General features: G+C 42.3%; 2 protein-coding genes across 12 annotated transcripts in view; one reads left to right on the top strand and one right to left on the bottom strand.

Moving 5' to 3' along the window:
• Nucleotides 1-21,588, top strand: part of dock7 (dedicator of cytokinesis 7) — a 40,454-nt gene that overhangs the window by 365 nt on the left and 18,501 nt on the right. For 7 of the 11 annotated variants that reach the window (XM_079575562.1, XM_079575557.1, XM_079575561.1 and 4 more), the window contains exons 2-25: nucleotides 1,070-1,169; nucleotides 1,761-1,936; nucleotides 2,127-2,195; nucleotides 2,284-2,413; nucleotides 2,832-3,044; nucleotides 3,190-3,275; nucleotides 3,373-3,439; nucleotides 3,733-3,882; nucleotides 3,959-4,039; nucleotides 4,118-4,280; nucleotides 4,640-4,782; nucleotides 4,898-4,991; nucleotides 5,090-5,252; nucleotides 11,802-11,919; nucleotides 11,993-12,063; nucleotides 15,033-15,171; nucleotides 15,261-15,362; nucleotides 15,445-15,531; nucleotides 16,836-17,067; nucleotides 17,346-17,510; nucleotides 17,870-18,039; nucleotides 18,851-18,940; nucleotides 19,907-19,996; nucleotides 21,453-21,548. In XM_079575562.1, the coding sequence (XP_079431688.1) occupies nucleotides 1,070-1,169; nucleotides 1,761-1,936; nucleotides 2,127-2,195; nucleotides 2,284-2,413; nucleotides 2,832-3,044; nucleotides 3,190-3,275; nucleotides 3,373-3,439; nucleotides 3,733-3,882; nucleotides 3,959-4,039; nucleotides 4,118-4,280; nucleotides 4,640-4,782; nucleotides 4,898-4,991; nucleotides 5,090-5,252; nucleotides 11,802-11,919; nucleotides 11,993-12,063; nucleotides 15,033-15,171; nucleotides 15,261-15,362; nucleotides 15,445-15,531; nucleotides 16,836-17,067; nucleotides 17,346-17,510; nucleotides 17,870-18,039; nucleotides 18,851-18,940; nucleotides 19,907-19,996; nucleotides 21,453-21,548 (2,995 nt within the window). The remainder of the gene's footprint in view (nucleotides 1-1,069; nucleotides 1,170-1,760; nucleotides 1,937-2,126; nucleotides 2,196-2,283; nucleotides 2,414-2,831; nucleotides 3,045-3,189; nucleotides 3,276-3,372; nucleotides 3,440-3,732; nucleotides 3,883-3,958; nucleotides 4,040-4,117; nucleotides 4,281-4,639; nucleotides 4,783-4,897; nucleotides 4,992-5,089; nucleotides 5,253-11,801; nucleotides 11,920-11,992; nucleotides 12,064-15,032; nucleotides 15,172-15,260; nucleotides 15,363-15,444; nucleotides 15,532-16,835; nucleotides 17,068-17,345; nucleotides 17,511-17,869; nucleotides 18,040-18,850; nucleotides 18,941-19,906; nucleotides 19,997-21,452; nucleotides 21,549-21,588) is intronic. The other 4 variants (XM_079575556.1, XM_079575564.1, XM_079575563.1 and 1 more) reach the window with 2 other exon arrangements.
• Nucleotides 5,990-9,652, bottom strand: angptl3 (angiopoietin-like 3). The gene is made up of 7 exons (XM_079575611.1): nucleotides 9,027-9,652; nucleotides 8,846-8,956; nucleotides 8,664-8,760; nucleotides 8,474-8,587; nucleotides 8,215-8,310; nucleotides 7,573-7,839; nucleotides 5,990-7,133 (listed from the first exon to the last, which is right to left on the bottom strand). The coding sequence occupies exons 1-7, from the start codon at nucleotides 9,543-9,545 to the stop codon at nucleotides 6,946-6,948; spliced, it is 1,392 nt and encodes a 463-aa protein (XP_079431737.1). The 5' UTR covers nucleotides 9,546-9,652; the 3' UTR covers nucleotides 5,990-6,945.

Below are 21,588 nucleotides of genomic sequence, written 5' to 3'. Positions count from 1 at the left end.
ACAGACAGCGGCACAGCTTGCTGTTGCTGTTTTCAAAGCAAACAAAGAGGCAAGGTGTAATAGCACTGTAACAAATGGTGATTCACTGTGAGTCTGTTCGTTTCGCGGTCTCCCTCTCTCTGGTTTATACTAAAACAATCATGTTTGGATCAGCTGCGTTGACTAGACAGTAGTGGCACCCTGTACAGCCTGATGTGAGTGGACTTTCAGTCATGTATACAGTTGACCCTCATGGAAGCGCACATATTTTCAATAAAGCCTGTCTGAGAAGATCAGACTCCCCCACTACAATTAAACACCGACAATGTAATCTCCTCTCCGCCTCTCAGACAGATCAAAGTAATGCCCTTAACAAAGGGCTTTGTGCTACCTGTCAAAGGCTCATCCCACATGATGTCTCAATAAAAACAGAGCTAGCCATGGCATGGGAAACTTGTCACCGTCTGACTGTAATGATTGTTTACTACACTGTTACACACTAGCATGTCCTGTTACTTGCATCAGTTGAAATAGTTATTGGCTCATACCTCTGTGTATGACAGCCCAGTGGAGACAGCACAGGTGTAGGAACTCAAAGGTCCAGGGTTCAAACCCGTGGTGATCTCAGCACATTAAAATACTAACAGCACAAACTGTGCTTTCATGTTTAGTAAGTAGGGTGAAAGAATTCAGTAAACAATCAGAGCTGAGACTTGAACCCACAAGGCTGAAGATTGAGCAATGTTTTGCCATATGTACTGCAGCCTTACTCACGCGACTATTGGCCCACTGGGACAATAAAGTACATTTTAACCTAACCTTAACCTACCTGTCACCTGTCAGATTTCTGGTCTGCATGTCAACATAGCCACTTGCATTGCTTTTAAGCTCTTCATTCAGTATTACATTGTATTACATACATTATCGTACTGTAAGACATCAAAGTAAGTGTCTTCAAGTGTCAAGTGTCTTTACAGTTTTATATTATGCTAATTATCTGACTTGTCAATATCAACATTGCTGTAAAGTGTAATTTTGTTTTTGATGCTCATCAAGTTAACAATGACTGTCTGGCTTCTCTCTGTTTTAGGACTGTGGCAGCAGAGGTTAGGAAGCAGATAGCTGGACAGTATTCAGGTTCTCCACAGCTCTTCAAAAACATAAATGCAGGGGCTGCAACAAGCAACACGGTGAGTTCTGATTATCAATGAAACCATTGGGACACCTTATACTATGTTTGATATATAATATGCATGTTCTATTATTCTAGTACTTAATTAAAAATAAAACACAAAGCAGGCTGCATATATTCATGATTAGTCAATATCTTAACAGGTCTAGTCATTACAATAATTCCCCTCTGCAGAACTTAATGCCTCGGGTGGCAATGGTAGGAGTCGTGTCAGTTCCACAAACACCTTGCAGGTATAACAGATAATGAACTCGATGTCTTTTTATATGAATGGATTAAGGGTTCAGCTCTATGTACATTGTTATACAAAACTGACTTTTATAGCCTCTATGATATATGGTATGAATAAATAACGTTACAAAACAAACACAGTATTTAGTCTATCTGCTCAGCCGCACTCAAAATGGCTGCCCACTCTCCAGTAAACATCACGCTCAGAATCCAAACTCCAGACATCGTCACCAAACTTTGTTCTGATCCTGACTGTGCTCAGACACTCTTCCTTGCACAGATGTGTAGGACTTTTGGAATATCACAATTGCCTTCACCACCATCACACTGTGTTCACTGTCTTCTTTCTCTCTCACAGGTGCCACTCACAGAGGCCGTGGATCCAGTGGATTTTGAGGAGTACCTTGTTACGCACCCTCCTATTGTAGAATCTGGACCCCTGAGAGACCTGATAGAGTTTCCTCCTGATGATATCGAGGTCACTTACACACCGCGGGAGTGTCGCACAGTGGTACAGGCCGTCCCAGAAGAGGGGTAAGTCCAGGGAGTGTTAAGGAAGAGATGATATAAATGCCAGGCTATTTTCAATGCAACACTTTGGTTTTCAATTTTAATGTGCTTTATTAATATTTTACTCCATAGTTGTTGAGGACTATTATAGATGCTGTTTTAATGTAATATTTTTTTAAACAAAGCTTTTACCATTATAAATGTTTACTTACAGAGACACCGATGCTCATGTCAGAGACTGCGTTCGATCGTACACAGAGGACTGGGCCATTGTTAACAGAAAGTGAGTGGTTGTTTGAGTGCTTTAAAGTGCTGATGCTGAATTGAAGTTGTTTTTTTCTAATTATCTTATATTCTGATTTACCTCCCAGATATCACAAACTCGGTACAGGTTTTAATCCCAATGCACTTGACAAGCAAAAAGAGCGCCAGAAAGGCCTCCCTAAGCAAATCTTTGAAGCTGATGAAATGCCAGAGACCAGCAGCTACCAAGACGACCAGGTATCATTTTGTAAAGAGTTTTTGACTGTATTTAAAGGAATAGGCCACCATTTTTACATACTGAGATATGTTCTTACCTCACTTTAGCCAAGTTAATATATCCCTGTCTGGTCTTTGTCCGTGCGCTCTGTCACGCAAACGGAGCACATACGCAGCCTCTCCCACATGTCATATAGCTCCAAAAAAGCTCACGATAGAAGCTACCAAGCTCTTCCACGTGTTCCCTATTTAAATAAAGTTACGTGAAGTGTTTTCATGTGAAGTATATTTACACAGAAATGTAACATGTCGATTTTATAAGCAGATAAAAAGGGGTGAATAAAATAAAAAAGATGAAGATAAAAAGATGACTTGTTAATATCTGGAAATTATTATATGCACGCACTGTTTTGAATGGTATCTCCCGGTGTGTCTTTAGGATGACTTGAAGCGCCGTTCCATGTCAATAGATGACACTCCCAGGGGAAGCTGGGCCTGCAGCATCTTCGACTTAAAGAATTCTCTTCCTGACCCGCTCCTCCCACACCTTCTCGATCGTGCTCCCAACGAGGAAATAGACCGACACAATGAAGACCAGCGCAAGGCCAGCCGCCATCGAGAGCTGTTCGCGCTGCACCCTGCTCTGGATGAGGTAAGGATGATGCACTTATGATTATGATCTCATACAGACTTTTTCAGGAAAGTCCCCAGATACTAGCCATGAAGTGCATTAACATTTCTGGTTACCATGAATTTTCAATTATGCCGGTTTGATGTGGTGGTGTGTATTTCCTCAGGAGGAGCCCATTGAGCGTCATTGTGTTCCCGAAGTACCTAAAGAGCACTTTGGACAAAGGCTACTCGTCAAGTGCTTGTCCTTGAAGTAAGTAGTGGGCAGCCTTTTTCAGACAAAAGCCTCTTAGCTGTTTTATTTAGCTGCAGCTTTCTGCTGACCTTTTGTTTTTCATCTCCTGTTGAAGGTTTGAAATCGAGATTGAGCCTATATTTGCTAGTTTGGCCTTATACGATGTCAAGGAAAAGAAAAAGGTAAGCTGTTATGCTTTGCTCAGTGCCACTTCAGCCCTGAGTTATTAGGTCACTTTTCCGAACCATTAAAACTGTTGGAAAGCCAAGTGAAAACGGTGAGCACCCCATAAAATGTCACATTTTAAAATCTGCTTATGTGTACAGTATACACAGATAACACTAGAGGGTAGTAACTACCCTGAAAAGGCTAGGCTAGGCTCATTTTGCTTGGGCCAGTAGCTTTATTACCTGTACACAATATGACACATCGTCTCGCGTAGTTACTGTATGTTTGATTTCCTGTGTTTCCCCAGATATCAGAGAACTTTTTCTTTGATTTGAACTCTGAGCAAACCAAGGCCATGCTGCGTCCGCACATTCAGACAGCAGCCATCTCAACACTGGCCCGCTCAGCTGTTTTTTCAATCACCTATCCATCCCAAGATGTCTTCCTGGTCATTAAGGTATGACACTATCATTTTGAATTTGTTTCGATTAGTTATTTCCTAAGTTAACAAAAGAGGCCAATGCTTCCCACAGCTGGAGAAGGTTTTACAACAAGGCGATATTGGAGAGTGCGCGGAACCCTACATGGTCTTCAAAGAGTCGGATGCTGCCAAGGTAGACTGCTGAACAATGAATGACTGACCTGTAGTTTGCATGTGTCTGTTACTATCAGTGTTTCATACATTTCAATAGAACAAAGAGAAACTGGAGAAGCTTCGAGGCCAGTCTGAGCAGTTCTGTCAACGCCTGGGCCGCTATCGCATGCCCTTCGCTTGGACTGCGATCCACCTGATGAACATCGTCAACAGCGCGGGCAGCCTGGAGAGGGACACGGAGATGGAGATGAGCCTGTCAGGTGGGTTAAGTCTCCGCTCTTCATCCTGTTTGTTGTTGCATATTTCCGACACACGGTTCGATTATCGAGTCATGCAGGAAGCTCATGGGCAGGTCAATACATTGCCACACTTCAAAAGCTTTATCTAAAAACAACTTTCCAGCGACAAATGTTGAAGCCTATTTGAACAAATTCTCCCGCCGTATTGATCCTGTCCGTGCTATTTTGAGTTTGACCTATTTGTGCACGTGATCTTTGACCTCTCTGGTGGGTTCAAACGCAGCTTGGGTGACCAAAAAATGGCCTCAAATCAGTCCTTGCGAAGGAGTTTAGACTGTGAAGAACACGTGAGTGAACTGAGTTGATTTTTCTTTTCACAGAGAGAAAAGGCTCGTGGTCAGAGCGAAGGAACTCGAGCATCATGGGGAGGCGTTCGCTGGAGAGGACCACGAGTGGAGACGAGTCGTGCAGCCTCACAGGATTCCGACCTGCCACACTCACCATCACCAACTTTTTCAAACAGGTCTCCACAGCTGTCATTCGCACCGTGTCTTGACATTCTCTATTGTTTTTTTGTTTCTTTTATCTTCCATTGCATTTCTTCTGAGTCTTTGTTCTCCTGCTCCTTTACTTTTTAGGAAGGGGATAGACTGAGTGATGAGGATCTCTACAAGTACCTCGCGGACATGAGGAGGCCTTCTTCAGTGCTGAGGAGACTCCGGCCCATCACAGGTAAGCTTACGCGCTCCTCTTTGGTATCTGTTATGTGTTTTTACAAATGGAAATACTCACTGTCTGTCTGTCTTGTGCCACGATCGCCCCCTCTCCAGCCCAGTTGAAGTTGGACATTTCTCCAGCTCCAGAGAACCCCCACTACTGCTTGACCCCTGACCTCCAGCAGGTCAAACCGTACCCCGACAGCAGAGTTCGGCCCACGCGCGAAATTCTTGAATTTCCTGCCAGGGATGTCTATGTGCCAAATACTACATACAGGTAAAGGCCGGTGTAAGAGCAACATGTTTTAACTAGTGGTTTCAGAAAGTATTCACTCATCTCTTTTTATTCCCTTCCCACAACTATAACTGAGACAAATCAACTTCACTTAAAGAAATGATTATTTTTGACATAACTACACTAGTCCGTGTAGATTTTCTTTGACCAATTGTAGAGAAATGTATTACTTTTTAGTATCTGCCTGCTACTTAGTGAAATAGAATCGATTAAAGGGGTCTGAAAACTTTCTGAACCCACTGTAAGATTAATTAGTGACTTAAATGTAATTTCATAATTTGCTTGACTCATTTGGAACTATGCAAAGATGACCTAAATTCAAGGTTTTGAAAAGAACAGAGTGTTATCCCAGAGTTTGCCTTGTGGTGACACTGCAGTGTTAATGTTCACCACATGTCTCTTGGTGCACTCAGTGAAAATTGTGTCTGACCAACTACTATTTTTGTCAAGGTCACTCAGAGTCAGATTCTCATTGCCAGACGCGGCGGCTGCCTTGGCCTGCTATTACCAGACTCATTTGTCTGCAAATAATCGGTACCTTTCAGCGGCAGATAAAGTCAGATCGATAGATTACAAAGACCTGCTGCAAGAGGAGGTTTCAAAATGTCATTGGCAAGAAGAAAGCAGGGCTCGACTGAAAGATATTTTGAAATCTCAGTGGGACTTTCTTGGTTAAAGAAGGGGTACATTTTTTTTTTGTACAGTTGTTTACACTTGTTGGCATCGCCAAACCCTTTTTATTGCAGCTCCTTAAACACATTTAATGAAGCCATTTACACAGCACTTGAGCACTTGCCATCAGAAACCATTTATTTTTATTTGAACAACATAAATATATTATTGTGTAACCCTTGCTAATTGTAGGTGTCATTATGAGGCATTAACAGTACAGTTATTGAAGTTATACTTAAAACAAAAGTCAATATGACTCAAAATACAATGTAATGACAGTTTCTCGTAATATAAGCGTATGTCTTACACCACTGTGAAAATGGTTTAAATACACAGTAAAAAATAATAACAAATGAGAGTCAGTGCGCTGTTAAAATGAATAAAATAGTGTTTGTTACGACACATGATGAAGAATAGCCCCCCGCCCCCCAAACATAAAAACAAAGTCTTTATAATAATGAAAATAGAAAATGAATAATACATAAAACATGATAAAGATAAAGGCAGAAAGATTATTTAGAGACTAATCTGTGGCTTTATGCCGAGCTCCTGAAAACATGCAAATGTCATAAAACCTATTCAATTCCTAAGCAAAGACAGATGTGTTCATAGCTAAAGCGTTTGTACATTTTCAAAAGCACAGTCGTCGCCACTTGCCATGCAGTCGCGGCCCAGCACTGAAACAGGTTGCTGATCTTCTTTTTGTAAGTGAGAGCAGATGTTGCATAAGAACAGCTTTACTGTTCCTGTTGGATCGAATCCATTAGGTTATTGACCCGGGCGCCATGGTTGCATCATTGCCGTCGTTCTATCTTTTGGGATACTTTTGTCGGTCTGCACCAGTGTCAGAATCCTTGCAGAATCCCATCTATCAGTATGGGTTTGCTGATAAACTAATGACATTTCTAATGCCTCCCACTGCTACAACCTGCTCTAGCACCTATTTCTATTTGAGCTGGCCTGTGCAGTGAGTTCGTGTAGCCTGGCGTCCTGAATGGGCGCGTCAGTATAGGCGCTCTGAAGTAGAAGGGGCCGGCCGTATGCTCATCTTTGTTGTCTTGAGTGAAAACGACGGTCCAGTGCTTGGCCTCCAATGAATGCCTTTCCGTCTCATGGCACGCCCCTTAGCCCGCAGCCACAGGTACCGTCCATTCAGGTTCGTCTCTCCGCAGGAATCAAACCACCAGCCACCTAAGAGCAAGGTACTGAGTTACTTGCTCGTCACTTTTGACATAATCATCTACAGTGAGTTCAGGAAGTGTTCAATCCATCTATTTATATCGATGTTATTATATTTGTAACAAATAGCTAGAAGCTGTGTCATGGCCATTAGAATTTGGCATAAAGACAACGTTTTTTTCACAGCTCTTTTTAAAGGGACTAGATGGTAGATGATGATTTCTGTATCAAACTGCTGCATATTAGAATAGAAATATTAAAGTGATAGTCTGTAGGATTGCCAAATGGAGAGGAGAGAGTGAGGAATTTCAAATTGCAGGCTCAGGCGGTCCGTTATTCGCAATCTATTAAATCTGTAAAACTGTTTAACTCAAAGACTCACTTTAAAGTGGTCTAACAACTTTCTGAAGCACCATACATTATAATCCCAGTTCCACTTGTTTTAGTTTACCTGTGTAATGACGAGGGCAGTTTTGCTGGTTGTCATTCGGCGCATCTTTGGTGGAGAACTGCATGCCGGTGATGTTCGCCAAAGCGTCGGCCAGGTCGCCAGAGAACTGGCTGAGGTGAACGATGTAGTGGGTGGAGGGGCCGTCCAGCGAAAATCGATACTCTGCCCAGTGTTTGCCATCCCTCCAGTCTTCCAGGTCAACACGCAGGATGTGAGCTCCCTGTTGTGCAACGCCGTAGAACTTCTGCAGCCCCAGCCAGTGGTCCCCTGAATGGCAAACAAGAGATTTAGGGTTCGTCCTCTAAACAAACTGCAGTAAGGAAAGTAGCAGGCTTGTCTTCTTTTTTTATTTATATACCATTTGCATTATTAGGGCTGGGTTCAACAATGGAATTGGAAAAAAAGTAAAGTTCTTTAAAAATGAAAAACTTCTGAAACATTTTTGACACCTGAAGGGTCCTGAGATCGTGTAGCTTTTAGACAGTCCAAAAAACAAACTTTTATCACATTTATGGACATTACTTTTCTGCTTTTGGCAGTAATTCATTCATCATAATGTACTGACCACTATTGTAAATAAACCTTGAACCCAGCTCAGTTCATTACTAGAGAAGTTGCAACAGAAATTTCCCATCTACATACTTTCAAGATTTCCGAAGCCCTTTTCGTACTTCTCCCATGTCTGGTCAAAATCCACCGAACCATCGACTCTGCGCTGAACAACAGTCGCGCCTCCATCTGCGCGAGACAAACACATTTGAATTGTTTACACTTTCTGAAGCCGCCTTTAACTTCAGTGGTACGTTCAGATTGTCTCCCATCCTGTCATTATGGAGGTTTCCAGATGGTTTTCTCTTGTATCACGACTGGAAATCTCCCACAGTGCTCCAAACTCACTCACCTGGTGTCATTTCGCAGTAGACGTTGAATGGCTCCGAGTGGTTAGGCTTGATTACATAGACGCCACTGTTCACCTCTCCTTTGACATACAGTTCACTGCAGTCGCATGGAAGATCTTGGGAAATAACAAATCAAAAATAACGATTGAAGTAGTCAATACAAAAAGTATCTTGGCTTCCGAATCTCCTTACCGGTTGAGTTCACCATGAGATACTCAAACATATCTGGAGATGAAAGGTCAGACTCCATCGACTTTTCCATTGTATCTTGGAAGTTGTCGTTGCTGAGCTGCGATCAATATCTAAAGTTAGTGTTTTGACAACAGATAAAAAAAGTCTTACTGCAGTCAAATAAAAATAAAAAAGACATCTACCTTTTCCTCCAGGTTTCTGATCTTGAGTTTTTGGTTGTCAAGCTGATCATGTTGCTCCTGCACCGCGTGCAGGAGATTTGTAATGGTTTTCTCCTGAGCTTCAATCACATCCTGATAATGCCATAGCAAAATGTCAGCTATATCATGTAGTATATATTATTAGCTCTGGAATAGTACTTACCTTTAGTGTGGATATTTCACCGATTTGCTCGGGTGGGACCATGCTTTGCGACAGCCCTTGAAGTTTCTCCTCCAGCGTTCCCACTTTGGTCTGCAGCTGCGTCCTCTCCTGCAGGATGTTGTTGATCTTCGAGTTAATTTCCAGCGACAAGTTCCGAATCTCCTCATTGTTGGCTTTCAGATAATTGGTGGTCCTCTTCAGCTCCTCCTCCTCCTCCTTGATCTCGGACGTGACCACGGACAGCTGGTAAAACGAACGGTCGAAAATGTTCAACTTTTGGAAGATGTCGTTGATTTGACCTTTGGTCTTGTGTACGAATTCTCGGAGGCTCTGGCCCAGCTGGAGCAAGCCGTTGGCCAGGAGCCGCACGTCGTCCAGCATGGCGAAGCGCGACTTCGCCTCGGTGGGGCCCGGGGGCAGTGTGGCGGTGAGCGCCGCGCCGGGCACAGTCGGGCCACTCTCGCTCTTGCCCCCTGATGTCGCAACCAAACTGGCCACAAGTAGTAGTAGCAGCTTCATCGTCGCCTCTTTTTGCCCTCTCAGCTCTGCTCTGCTCCGCTCCACTGACAAATTTACCTAAATGTTGAGCGCAACAGACTGGCTTGTGTTATATACAGCCCTCCCGATAGAGGCGGGGAGGATTAGCTGATCATTAAACTCCACTGTGTTTTAGCGCCGAACCCAACCTCCCTCACCCCCCTCCCTCACTGCCCTCCCCTCTCCTGAACAAACAAATCACAGCAGTGAGCAAATGACATGTGTATCCCCCCCTTCCCCACTCCGCGCTGCCATCCATTTAACCCCAATCCACCTCACTCCACTCCCCCGCTGCACCCCAACCCGACTGGCCCACCCTGTGCTTCCCCATCTGTGGCACTGGGGGCTTTGGCTGATCAGCAGAAAGCCTCAACAATAGCCGTCCCAAGCTTTTTTGATTGATCAGTCTCATAACCCGGAGCCCGCACACTTTACCCTGATTGATCATGCCGCTTGTAATTAATGTTTGAGTTTGATTTAGCCTCTTGCTGATTCAGCCCAGTCAGGGGTGAGTCGGACAGGCGGGATGGAAGTTGTGTGTGTGTGTGTATGGGGGGGGGGGTGCACGTCTGTCAATTGTGCCGGTGCCATGAATGATGCCCAGGAGTTTGGACACTGTGTACTCATCATTTTGATTTCATTGCACAGCCCTGTCGTATTTCCAAAAGTTTGTCGTGCCTCGCGCTATATTTCTGACGCCGGTTGACACCGAATGGGAACGATATGACCAGCTGACTCGCTTGCAGCTTCTCAAACAAGCATGTCTGTACACACTTAAGTGTTGTCGTAAAACGCTTTTATTAGAAGTCAATTAGTGAGTTCCTCTGCAGAGATTACAGAGTGGGATCTACTGTGTAATTAGAAAGAGAATTACGAAGACTCTTAACTCCAGCAGACACAGGTTACACATTTGGAAGTAAAACTATTCTTAAACATGTGCTGTATTGTGGTCTATGCGCTACAGTATGCACCAAAGGCTTGCTATTTTTAGTTTGGCTTGTTGAATGCAGGAGGCAGGACATTTTATTCTGAATTAGTTTTTAATAATATAAGAAAAAATATCGCCATCGCTCAAGTCGACACCTCCTAATGAGAAAAAGTGAGAAGTTTTGTGGTTTCAGGGATGAATCACTTGAGTTCTTGGCAGTGAAAAACTGCTGTTTTTCTTTGTTATGACTGGAGAGGGAGTTGTGGTCTTATGAAATAAATGGCCACACACTGAGTGAATGTGACAGGAATTTGCTTGTTCAGCATAAAGCTGGCAGTGATATGCAGTATATGTTGACCTAGCATAGTGTTTAGTGCAGGGGCTCATAGCCCCAAATTCCTGAGTCTAACCCTAAACCAAACAAAGTGATTTTGGTTTATAATGTTTAAACGTGGATACAGGGGGTACATTTATAAAGTTGAAGCGAACATCATTTTCTCATTTTCCTGTTAGCGTTAACAGTATTACATAATACCAACCAACCCTTGGCTCTGATGAGGGAATCTGATAATGTCATTTGTAAAACTACGAAGTTGTAACTTGTTTTATATATTGTTAAAGGGGATCATCTGTATGCTTTGTCTTGCTCCTAAATAAAGAGTTGCCAGTAAGTAATAAAATAGACAGTGAATGTTGTTATCTTAGAGATTCCCACGCTTCCATTTACTTGTGGTTCCAGCTGTGGCCCCGAGGGACCTTCTCCTATTTACTTGTCCATATCATTGTGGTTTTTCAGCTGTTTTTGTATTTCCTCTTGTTGATCTCTTCCTGCTCTGACGCGCCCCCTGTAGTTTGAACAATATTACCTGGAATCAGTGGTTAAAATACTGGCAATGCCCCTCTTGTAATATACTGCCTCCTGTTAATAATTCCTGCCCACATGCTTTTAATCAGAATCAGAATCAACTTTATTGTCATCGCGTTACTACACAACGCACTTTGATTTGAGGCTCGAAGTAGGTGCATTAAAAACACAGAATACAAACAGCAGGCCTTCGGTCCTGGTGGTTTGTTGAGCCTTTACTGTATCTGCCCTTTGAATCTGATGTAACTGTAATACTCGTAACCAGGTCAAACACAAAGATGGATAATACAAGAGGCTCAGCGTTTTCCTCATCAGTGCGCTCCTATTGTCTCACCAACGGTTTTTGTTATGTCATAATGCCACTTATTGATTCTTCGTGTTGATATTCGTACAGTGTGTTAAGCTCATTACACTCACCAGACTGTTGTGTATCTGTGTCTTTCAGGAATCTGCTGTATATCAATCCTCAAAGTCTTAACTTTGCCAACCGCCAAGGCTCTGCTCGCAACATCACTGTCAAAGTGCAGTTCATGAACGGAGAGGACCCCAATAATGCTATGCCTGTACGTAAAGATGTATATCCTTTGATTTGGCTCATTGTACCTGTTGTAACATGTTTTATTATTGTTGTTTAAGGTCATATTTGGGAAGTCCAGTTGTGCAGATTTCTATAAAGAAGCCTACACTTCAGTGGTGTACCATAACAGGTAGGTCCTTACAGAATGTTAGAGGCCATTGTGGCTCAGGGGTTTGAGCATTAATCTATGGATCCCGGTGCATACTGTTGTTGTGTCCTCGAACAAGACACTTCACCATCACTTTAAGCTTTACATTAAAGGGACTAGATACAAGTTGGCCATTTTATACTCACTAATGCCACCTCAGGCCATACGTGTAACTGCAGGTTCTATAATAAAGGAATAGGCCACCGTTTTTACATACTGAGATATGCTCTTACCTCACCTTAGTCGAGTTAATATATACCCGTCTGGTCTTTGTCCGTGCGCTCTGTCACGCAAACGAAGCACATACGCAGCCTCTCCCACATGTCATATAGCTCCAAAAAAGCTCACGATAGAAGCTACCAAGCTCTTCCACGTGTTCCCTATTTAACTAAAGTTACGTGAAGTGTTTTCATGTGAAGTATATTTACACAGAAATGTAGCATGTCGATTTTATAAGCAGATAAAAAGGGGTACTATATTGTGAGGCGTAATGATACGAGGAGCAAAATGTCCGCGCAGTAACTCCTAAAGACTTCCCCGCTCACTTCCGTCAATAGAAACTGCGTGACTTGTAGAGAGCCTTTTACAACAAGCAGAAAATATATTTTGGGAAAGTGCTGCGCATTCCTACCTCATGGTAGAGGTCCTGAGTCCTGTGTCGTCGTCCGGGGTGAGTTGGAAATCTGTGAAACATTACTACACTATATACTTTCTGCTTGTTATCACAGCCCGGCACGATGCACGTAAAAGGCATTGTTCACAAGTTATCCACGCTTCTTCAACTGTTCTCTGCTCGCTCTCTACAAGTCACGCAGCTTCTATTGACGGAAGTGAGCGGGGGAAGTCTTTAGGAGTTACTGCGCGGACGCTGTGCTCCTCGTATCATTACGCCTCACAATATAGTACCCCTTTTTATCTGCTTATAAAATCGACATGTTACATTTCTGTGTAAATATACTTCACATGAAAACACTTCACGTAACTTTATTTAAATAGGGAACACGTGGAAGAGCTTGGTAGCTTCTATTGTGAGCTTTTTTGGAGCTATATGACATGTGGGAGAGGCTGCGTATGTGCTCCGTTTGCGTGACAGAGCGCACGGACAAAGACCAGACGGGGATATATTAACTCGGCTACGGTTAGGTAAGAACATATCTTAGTATGTAAAAACGGTGGCCTATTCCTTTAAGATCGTGCATGACGGCAATTCGGACCCGAAGTAACAACTTTTTGAGTGACAGTGCAGGATTTTAGAGGCAGTTGTGGTGAACAGGTCTGGGCTCTACACCTTAGGACATTGCTGGAACATGTAGGGGGAGGAAAATACATTTTTCTTTTTACATTTTTAAACTCTGTATAGTTCCTTTAACCTTAACCTTGCTTCTGTCTGAAGGTGGTATATCAGTGAGTGACCACCACCAGCTGTGGATAATATGCTACAGTGAAGTGCTTTGAAAAGTGCCATACAAATACAGTATATGTGATTATTATCATTATTGTTCAATATTGTCCGGTCTAAATGAGATGAGAGTGATTTTTCTTCTGGTCCATGCAGGTCTTGTATTTGATCTTATGTCCTTGTCACAAGTTTCCATAACCTATAGTGGCTGAGCGGTGTCAAATATTTTATCACCACTATAAATGTTTTACGATATTCTGTGGTTTGTCATCTGTCACTAAGGGTCATTTTGTCAAGGCTAAAATTAATTAACCCGGAAAAAAGGTATTACAGAAAGTAGACATATGCACCATTACGTCTTTCCTTGTACTTTACTTAGTAGTTTACATCAGCTACCGTCATCTGAAGCCTTTGTCATAATTTTTATCAACATAAAAAAGTAAATTATGAAGGCTAAAGGAGACATCTCATGCAAAATTAACTTTGTTTGTTTGTTTTGTTTGTATGTATGACGTGGTTTAGTCATCACAGACATAATTGGAGTAGTATTTTACTTCGTTCAGGACATTTTGTGTTGCTCACTTTGGCTGTTACGTCCTTGTTTTCTTCTCCTTTTGAAACACACTGAGCTGTACTTGCTGGGTTATAGGTTAATAGGAAAAATACAAAACAATCCTCTACATTTTTAAATCCCGTAATCCAACTTTAGATCCATCCTGAGTTGTGGACACTGCGGCTCCACAGAGTTGCTAGCCACATTGATGGATGAAAGAGAAAGTTTATTTTTACTAAGTCTGCAGGGGGAGCCTCAGGCCAACTCCTCACTAGCCCTGGCGCCTGTATTTTAGAGCCGCTCTCTAATTCTAATACAGAGACGTTATTTCAATTTGTGAAAACATAAAATATCAAAACTCAGGTGCCCCAGATAACGTTTTTCAGCCTTAGATGCATGATACTGTATGTCCACTTTAATCTCCGGATATTTTCATTGAATAATAGAAAGAAAGAAAAAAGCATGAACACAATGGACAACACATTGAAAACAAAATCCAACTTCCTGATGAAACAATTTCAACATGATTTTCTCCTTTTCAATCAATGAGCATCAAGTCCCAGTTTCAGCATCCCAGGAACAACGTTATTCTTTTCTACATTTTCCCAAATATAACATATTGTAACACTTTATGTTCAGTGCGTTATAGAATAAATCTGACACAATGTCTCCTGCATCTTGATACACAGTGTTCCTTAGTGCGCCACTTATGGCTGACCTTTGAGTGCATGGTTTCCAAACTTGGACACTGATCTTGTGGGTTTGTTGCTTGTCTTGTGCGAGTCTCCCAACTTTTGGATGTTTATGGTCTTGTGGGACGTAAAGCTATGCAGTTGTTGCATAGTTTCCCGCATGTTTAGATTGAATGAATTCCAAGGTGAAATCTCGCCGCCAAAACAAATGCATAAAACATTTTGCCCTGTAATGTGCTTAAAGATGCTTTTTAGATTTTCTATTTAACGCATTAACATATTTATACTTGTTTTTTCCCCCTGCCAGATCCCCAGACTTTTCAGATGAAGTCAAAATCAAGCTGCCCGCGTCTTTGTCCGACCACCACCATATTCTGTTCACCTTTTACCACGTCAGTTGTCAGCAGAAGCAAAACACCCCATTGGAGACTCCTGTGGGTTATACGGTAAGAGCGTCTATCAAAAGCCTCAGTAATAGTTTTTGTTATTGTTTCGTCATTGTAATATTTCCTGCCCCTGATCTCCTGCTCTCCAGTGGATCCCCATGTTGCAGAACGGACGCCTGAGGACTGGAAACTTCTGCCTGCCCGTGTCACTCGAAAAACCTCCTCAGTCTTACTCTGTGCTCTCCCCTGATGTGAGTCTGCTGCTTAAAATTAGTTATATATAATGTTTTTTGGTTGTTTTCAAGATTCTCTGAAACTGTTCTTGTATTCTAGGTTCCCCTTCCAGGAATGAAGTGGGTGGATAACCATCGAGGTGTGTTTAATGTGGAGGTAGTGGCAGTGTCCACCATTCACACACAGGTAACTACACGCAATAGCAAGGTCGTCTATTATGGTTTTCTAAGAGCTTTTGGGTATCAGTATTTCACATGTTATGACTCAAAATGTGATGTAATAATGGGTGGAAAAACAAGTTGATTTGAGGACTTGTTGCTCTCATTAGCTTGGTCCAAAAGCACTGGTTCACAGGGTGCACAAAACTAAATGGACTTAAGTGATTTAGCCCTAAGTTCTGAGCAGACAAAGCACCCGGACTTGTTCTCTGCTGGCGCAGCGCAGAGTGAAGTAGTTAAAGCTAAAAGAAAGGAATCGTTTTTGTTGTAGAGACAATTTATGAGTCGAAAACAGTCCAGTGAAACTGCCTGGACATTAAACGCACAGAGGAGCATCGTGACATCAGCAGGTGGATTAGTTCCTGAGAAGGAGACCAACATGATTATGTAAGCTTACTCGAAAATGTGAATGAAACAACACATCTTCATCGATTGGTTTGGGTTTGCTTGCTCAAAAAGTTAGTTTCACTTTGTATTAACTTCCAGCATATTACTTTAAGGTGCATTATGCAACTTTTTTATGCGGACAAAAAAAAACGTTTTTGTGCGTATTTGACCTCGTAGTGACCCAGTGGTGTATGAGTGGTCAGCACGGCACCTTTACTTTTGATCACGGTGGTCTCTACAACGCTCCAGGATCAATTGTTTTGTAGGTTTTTGAAGAGAGGGTCCGTCAGCAGTGAAAACCTTCCAAAGAATTGATCCTGAAGCGTCCTAGAGACCACTGTGATAGAAAGTAAAGTCGCCCTGCTAAGCACTCATACAGCCGCTGGGTCACGACAAAGTCAACTTTTTTTTCACATAAAAAGTTGCATAATGCACCTTTAAAGTTAATCAAGATTTCCAATTAAATACCCTTAAATTTCCCTGAAAAAATAAATAAATACATTTATTTATTACAACTTGCTGGACTTGTATGTCCACTACAAAGTAACCTCAGTTCATACGGTTCACCTTGGCAGTAATTTACTGAGGCGGCTGCATCTCGGAGGCGCTTGTGTGGTGCACTTGACTGTGGTCGCTCGAAACCTCAGCGAGACTAATGCGTTCATAAATCACTGCTCCTGGCTCGCCTTGTGTTATCTGGGCTTTTCCGCGCTATTGTAGATTGTAGATCTTTTGGTTTGTAGCCTCCACTTGGTGAGCAAACTTGCTGTTAAACTGAGAAATAGCCACGGTTACTTTTTTTATCTTTTGCTCCGCTGCGTGCCATAGAACTTTTGTCGCTCCGGTCATTTTCTCATTTCCTTTTTTCCACTCTGCGGTTTTCAGGATCAGTACCTGGACAAGTTCTTTGCCCTGGTGCACGCCCTGGACGAGCACATGTTCCCGGTCCGAATCGGAGACATGCGCATCATGGAGAACAGCCTGGAGGCCGAGCTCAAGACCAGCATCGCGGCCCTCAACTCAGCACAGCTGGAGCCCGTGGTCCGATTCCTTCATCTGCTCCTGGACAAACTGGTGCTGCTGGTGGTGCGGCCGCCGGTTATAGCTGGGCAGATAGGTACGTGATAACAGAAAAAGGCAAGGAAAAGAATATTACTTTACAGCACAGCCTGAGCATGGTATAGAGATATTAGCCTGGTATCTACATGGTCACTATGGCAACTACAATATTGTAATAGTATCTACCATAATGCAAGGAACATGCATATTATTCTTCATCACCAATTCATTACTGTGCTGTGTAGTAAAGTGTGACCCAAATAAATAGAAGTAATAATCTTGCTGTAAGGTTTTGTTTGAGAGCTAAAATTGTCTGTCTGTGCTTGTCTGCTGTAGTGAACCTGGGACAGGCGTCGTTTGAGGTCATGGCGTCTCTAGTAAACCGGCTCCATAAATATCTGGACACCAGCCAAGACATGCACGGGCGCAACAGCCTGCTGTCGTCCTATATCCACTACGTTTTCCGCCTGCCCAGCACCGACCCCAACTCTCCCTCACCTGGTATTCCACATAAATGTTCAAAGCTGTGAAACATCCTCACCATTTGTCTTCTTGATTTCTTTTGTTGACTTATTATTTTGTTAGGTCCATCTAACCCTAAGTCTGGTCTGTGTTAATATGCATGCCATAATTCTCTTTATTTCCCCCCTATTTCTGTTTTATGCTTTTCTCCACCTACGTTCTGCATATTTTCTTGTACCTGCCCCACAGACTCCGACTCATCTTCAACAGGTATAAATGCATAATACCTTTCATTCCATTTATCACTTTTTTTTTTATTCAAAGCATTCTCTGTAAACTGTGGTTCATAAATGTTACAGCTGTAGAAAGTGCTGATTGTGTTTTGTGTGTGATCTCAGGCCCAGGGGGACTGGGAGGTTCGGTCCACTATGCCACCATGGCTCGCTCAGCTGTGCGGCCGGCGAGTCTCAACCTGAACCGCTCCCGCAGCCTTAGCAACAGTAACCCCGACATCTCCGGCACCCCCACCTCTCCTGACGATGAGGTCCGCTCCATCATCGGCAGCAAGGTACGCCCTGAGATATTCACCGCTGCTGGTCAGCCCTTATCAGAAACTTCTTACTCCCAGTTCGTTTTTTCGGATCCACTTTGCACGTGGCTGTCAGTCAAATATTTATCACCTCCAGTCCAGCAGTCTTATTGACTTAGTGGTGTATTTTAGACACACCGATAAAGCTGAATGTACTAAATGTATCTTTTTTAACCTACTTCAGGTCAGAGGCCTGGCATGTGCTCAGTGACCCTGAGAACTATTTTATCTGCATGTATACCCTATTGCCAATATGTAAACATGCGGCCTGGACATCTTATCTCCAACCGCAGTCCCAGCAGCCGGCCACACACTTACAGTGTGGACAGCTTGTGAAAGCGTGATTTAGTTTTACTGTGATGTTTGATAAACAAATGCTGTTCCTATGATACAGTACAATAGTCATATATGAGACGGTTTCAGGCACCTTTGTGCTTTTATGGTTTGGTCAACTATTTTATGTGCCTAATTTGTGGTTTGTTTAACACTCTCTTGTGTGAATTAATTTATAACCTTGTTACTTTGAATGCAGCCACTTGTTCCCTCTGATCATTTTAACCCTTCCATTTTGTTAAAGTTAGGTTTTTTGCACATATAAAGGGAAAGCAAGATTCTTTTGTTGTTCTACTGCAAATGAACTAACTTTCAGCTAATGTTTTTGGGCCTTGGTGTCTTCCAGCGTTGTGACCTGTGACCCTGTTTAACCTGTAATTATTGCTTCCCTCCTCCTGCCTCTGCTGCTCGCTCATTCCCCTGTTTGCTGCCTGGCCTTGTGTCTCTGACCCTATAGGGCTTAGACCGCTCCAACTCGTGGGTGCACTCCATGGGCTGTAGTGAGCCCTGGGGAACCAGCCCTGGGTCTGCTCCAGAAACCATGCAGGTGGTTTTTACCAATGCCCCTCCTCCACTTCAGCTAGACCTACTCACCATCACCATGCTCACGGGATATTGGCAAATTTGAAGATCTGGTTTCTTTGTATGTGGATAATGTTAAAGTAATTCATCAAATAAATTTCTGGAAAACATAGTGCCCTGACGAACGATACAAAGAAAACAACCAAACTTCAAAGTCTTGTAATATTCAGCTGAGCAGTTTCAGACATTCCACTGACCATAGTCATAAACGTCTAGTAGATCTCTCACATTCACCTGTAGCCTTCACAAGATCTAACAGTCCTTTTCTTTTTCACATGTTTTTGTGATTCTTTTATTGTTTAAATTCATATTTGCAATGTGTATCAGTTAAAAACCACTAAACATTCAAATGCAGAAAGAGAGAAAAAGTTTTGTTAGATCTTCCCTTACATTTTAGATTTATTTTTCTCCATACCGTTTTACGATTTATGCCTCCTAAACATTTCATCCTATTTTCACCCTGTCCTCAAATAGCTCCCTCTTTGTCTCATCCTCATATAGCATATGAATGATTTGACACTAACCACAGCATCCTGTTTCACTGGTGCATGGTACACCTGCGCGCGTGAACGTGACCCTTCTCACCTGTCCCGTCTTATTCTGTCCTACTCATCTTTTAGATTTCATTTATATAGTCATTCTTTTTATTTTAGTTATTGATCAGTTTGTCACTTTGAGTTCTCATCGTGTTGTTTTAGTGAATGTATATGGATTATTAGAGTCTAGTTTTTGAACATAGCCCAATGTGTATCTGTAGAAAGTGTTACATAGTTTAGTTCATAGATTGTGCATTGTCTGCGTGTTTGTGGCTGTAGATCCATGTGTGAGTGGGTGACAGTGGCAGACACATTTTCCTGTGGAAAAAGGTGCAGCTCCACGCTCCGTTGCTCCTCCACTAACCTGTTGTCACCTTCATTCATCCCACCCATAGGCCATGGAGCGCAGTGGCAATCGCATGTCTTCGCACACTGAGAGCGCCAGTTTCTTGCAAACTTTAACAGGACGGTTGCCCACAAAAAAGGTAGAGCCTCTTGCACTGGGGGAGGAGACAAACCTGCCCAACTGTTTTTCGCCTCCTCTCACTCTTGTCTTGTCCGTGCTGTGGAATGGTTGATGTTGTGTTTGGTTGCTGTGCAGCTGTGGTGAATGCTGAATGTTTCAATGATCTGCCTCTTACTCAGAATGTGTTTAAGTTTGAGAGTTTGCTGAGGTCTGGCTAACACAATGTCAACTGAAGTGCTGTCCGCTCAGTCTGATAAGCCTCTTTATGTGTCTGTCGCACTAATAAACATTTAGGATAAATGCTGACATGATGCTGGCTTATGCTTGGACCGTGTATAAAATACAACTTAGTGTTACAGACCACATTCACCAATTTATTTTAAAGGACACTATTTTAGAATATAATACATGTTTTGCCAGATTTACTGACTGTATTAGCCAGAGTCTCGTTATTGATTTTAACCTATTCATGCACACTCAGATGAAACAAATACTGCACACTCCATGAACAGCTTCTGAACTAACGATTGTGATTTGCATGGCAGCATTTTGAGTGTACGACGTCACTCGAGCAAATGTGGGCTACTACATCAACGATGCTTTTTCTGTTTTTGCTGTTTGTGGACCGGCATTCTGCTATATTTTCCACAATGGTTTTACATATTGATATGAGGCTCTCTTTTGAAAGCATTTCATTAAACTTTTATCAGTTACATACTGTAAATAAATGATTACATTTAAGTGCACTGTACACAGAGGTGGGTAGTACTCAGTTACATTTTGAAGTAGCTGTTTTTTCATACTTGAGTAATATTATAATCAAGTGTCCGTACTCTTACTTGATACAATAATAGTAACTCGTTCCACTGTGAGTAAATCCTCACCATGACAAATCTTCATTTTGGCGCATAAAATAGATGTATTTTGTGTTTTGTTACTTAAGTTAATTCTGCAGAATGATTCCTTTTTACCATATATGTTTTAATGCAATTTTCACATTACTCAAGTAACATTTTCTGCTTTTTTAATCTTACTTGAGTAAATATTTTGGCTACTCTTCCCACCTCTGACTGTACACTGGTGAATTTAGTTGAAGATGTTTCATCTCATCTTCATTTCAGAAGATCTTTTGGTCTGGGAGCTCTGTGAAGGAGCAGCTAGATATTATACTAGCATCTATGTCATCTTCAATAACTAATAACCTTGTCCAGATGACTACTTTTAAAACCTTTGTTACTATATGGAACATGTCTGGGCGACTGAGACCCTGCATAGACATATACTTACCCTGTTATGCAGAATACTAATCTGGATTATTTCAACATTTTAGATAACATTCAACAAGTGTTTTAAAAAATCTGTAATTAAAATGACAATGTTACTCTAGTTGTTGTCTAGAACTAGTGTCAATGCACTGAGTTTACCGTTTCCCCTCGTGTCTCTGGTGTGTGGTTTTGTGTGTCTCTGTTATCCAGCTCTTCCATGAGGAGCTGGCTCTACAGTGGGTTGTGAGCAGCGGCAGCGTCCGTGAGGGCGCTCTTCAACAGGCCTGGTTCTTCTTTGAACTGATGGTACTTTACTATTATCATTACTAGCACTATCTTCATCACT

This window comes from Gobius niger (assembly GCF_951799975.1).
Source record: "Gobius niger genome assembly, chromosome: 17".
Taxonomy (NCBI): domain Eukaryota; kingdom Metazoa; phylum Chordata; class Actinopteri; order Gobiiformes; family Gobiidae; genus Gobius; species Gobius niger.
This window is presented reverse-complemented; position numbering and strand designations above follow the sequence as displayed.

Excerpts from the sequence above, each read along its gene's own strand:
- angptl3 (XM_079575611.1), bottom strand. The coding sequence starts at position 9,545 with ATGAAGCTGCTACTACTACTTGTGGCCAGTTTGGTTGCGACATCAGGG. Across the intron at positions 8,761-8,845 it reads TCAGAAACCTGGAGGAAAAG|CTCAGCAACGACAACTTCCA; the intron begins GTAGATGTCTTT and ends TATTGATCGCAG. Across the intron at positions 7,840-8,214 it reads GGGCTTCGGAAATCTTGAAA|GGGACCACTGGCTGGGGCTG; the intron begins GTATGTAGATGG and ends TTTGCCATTCAG.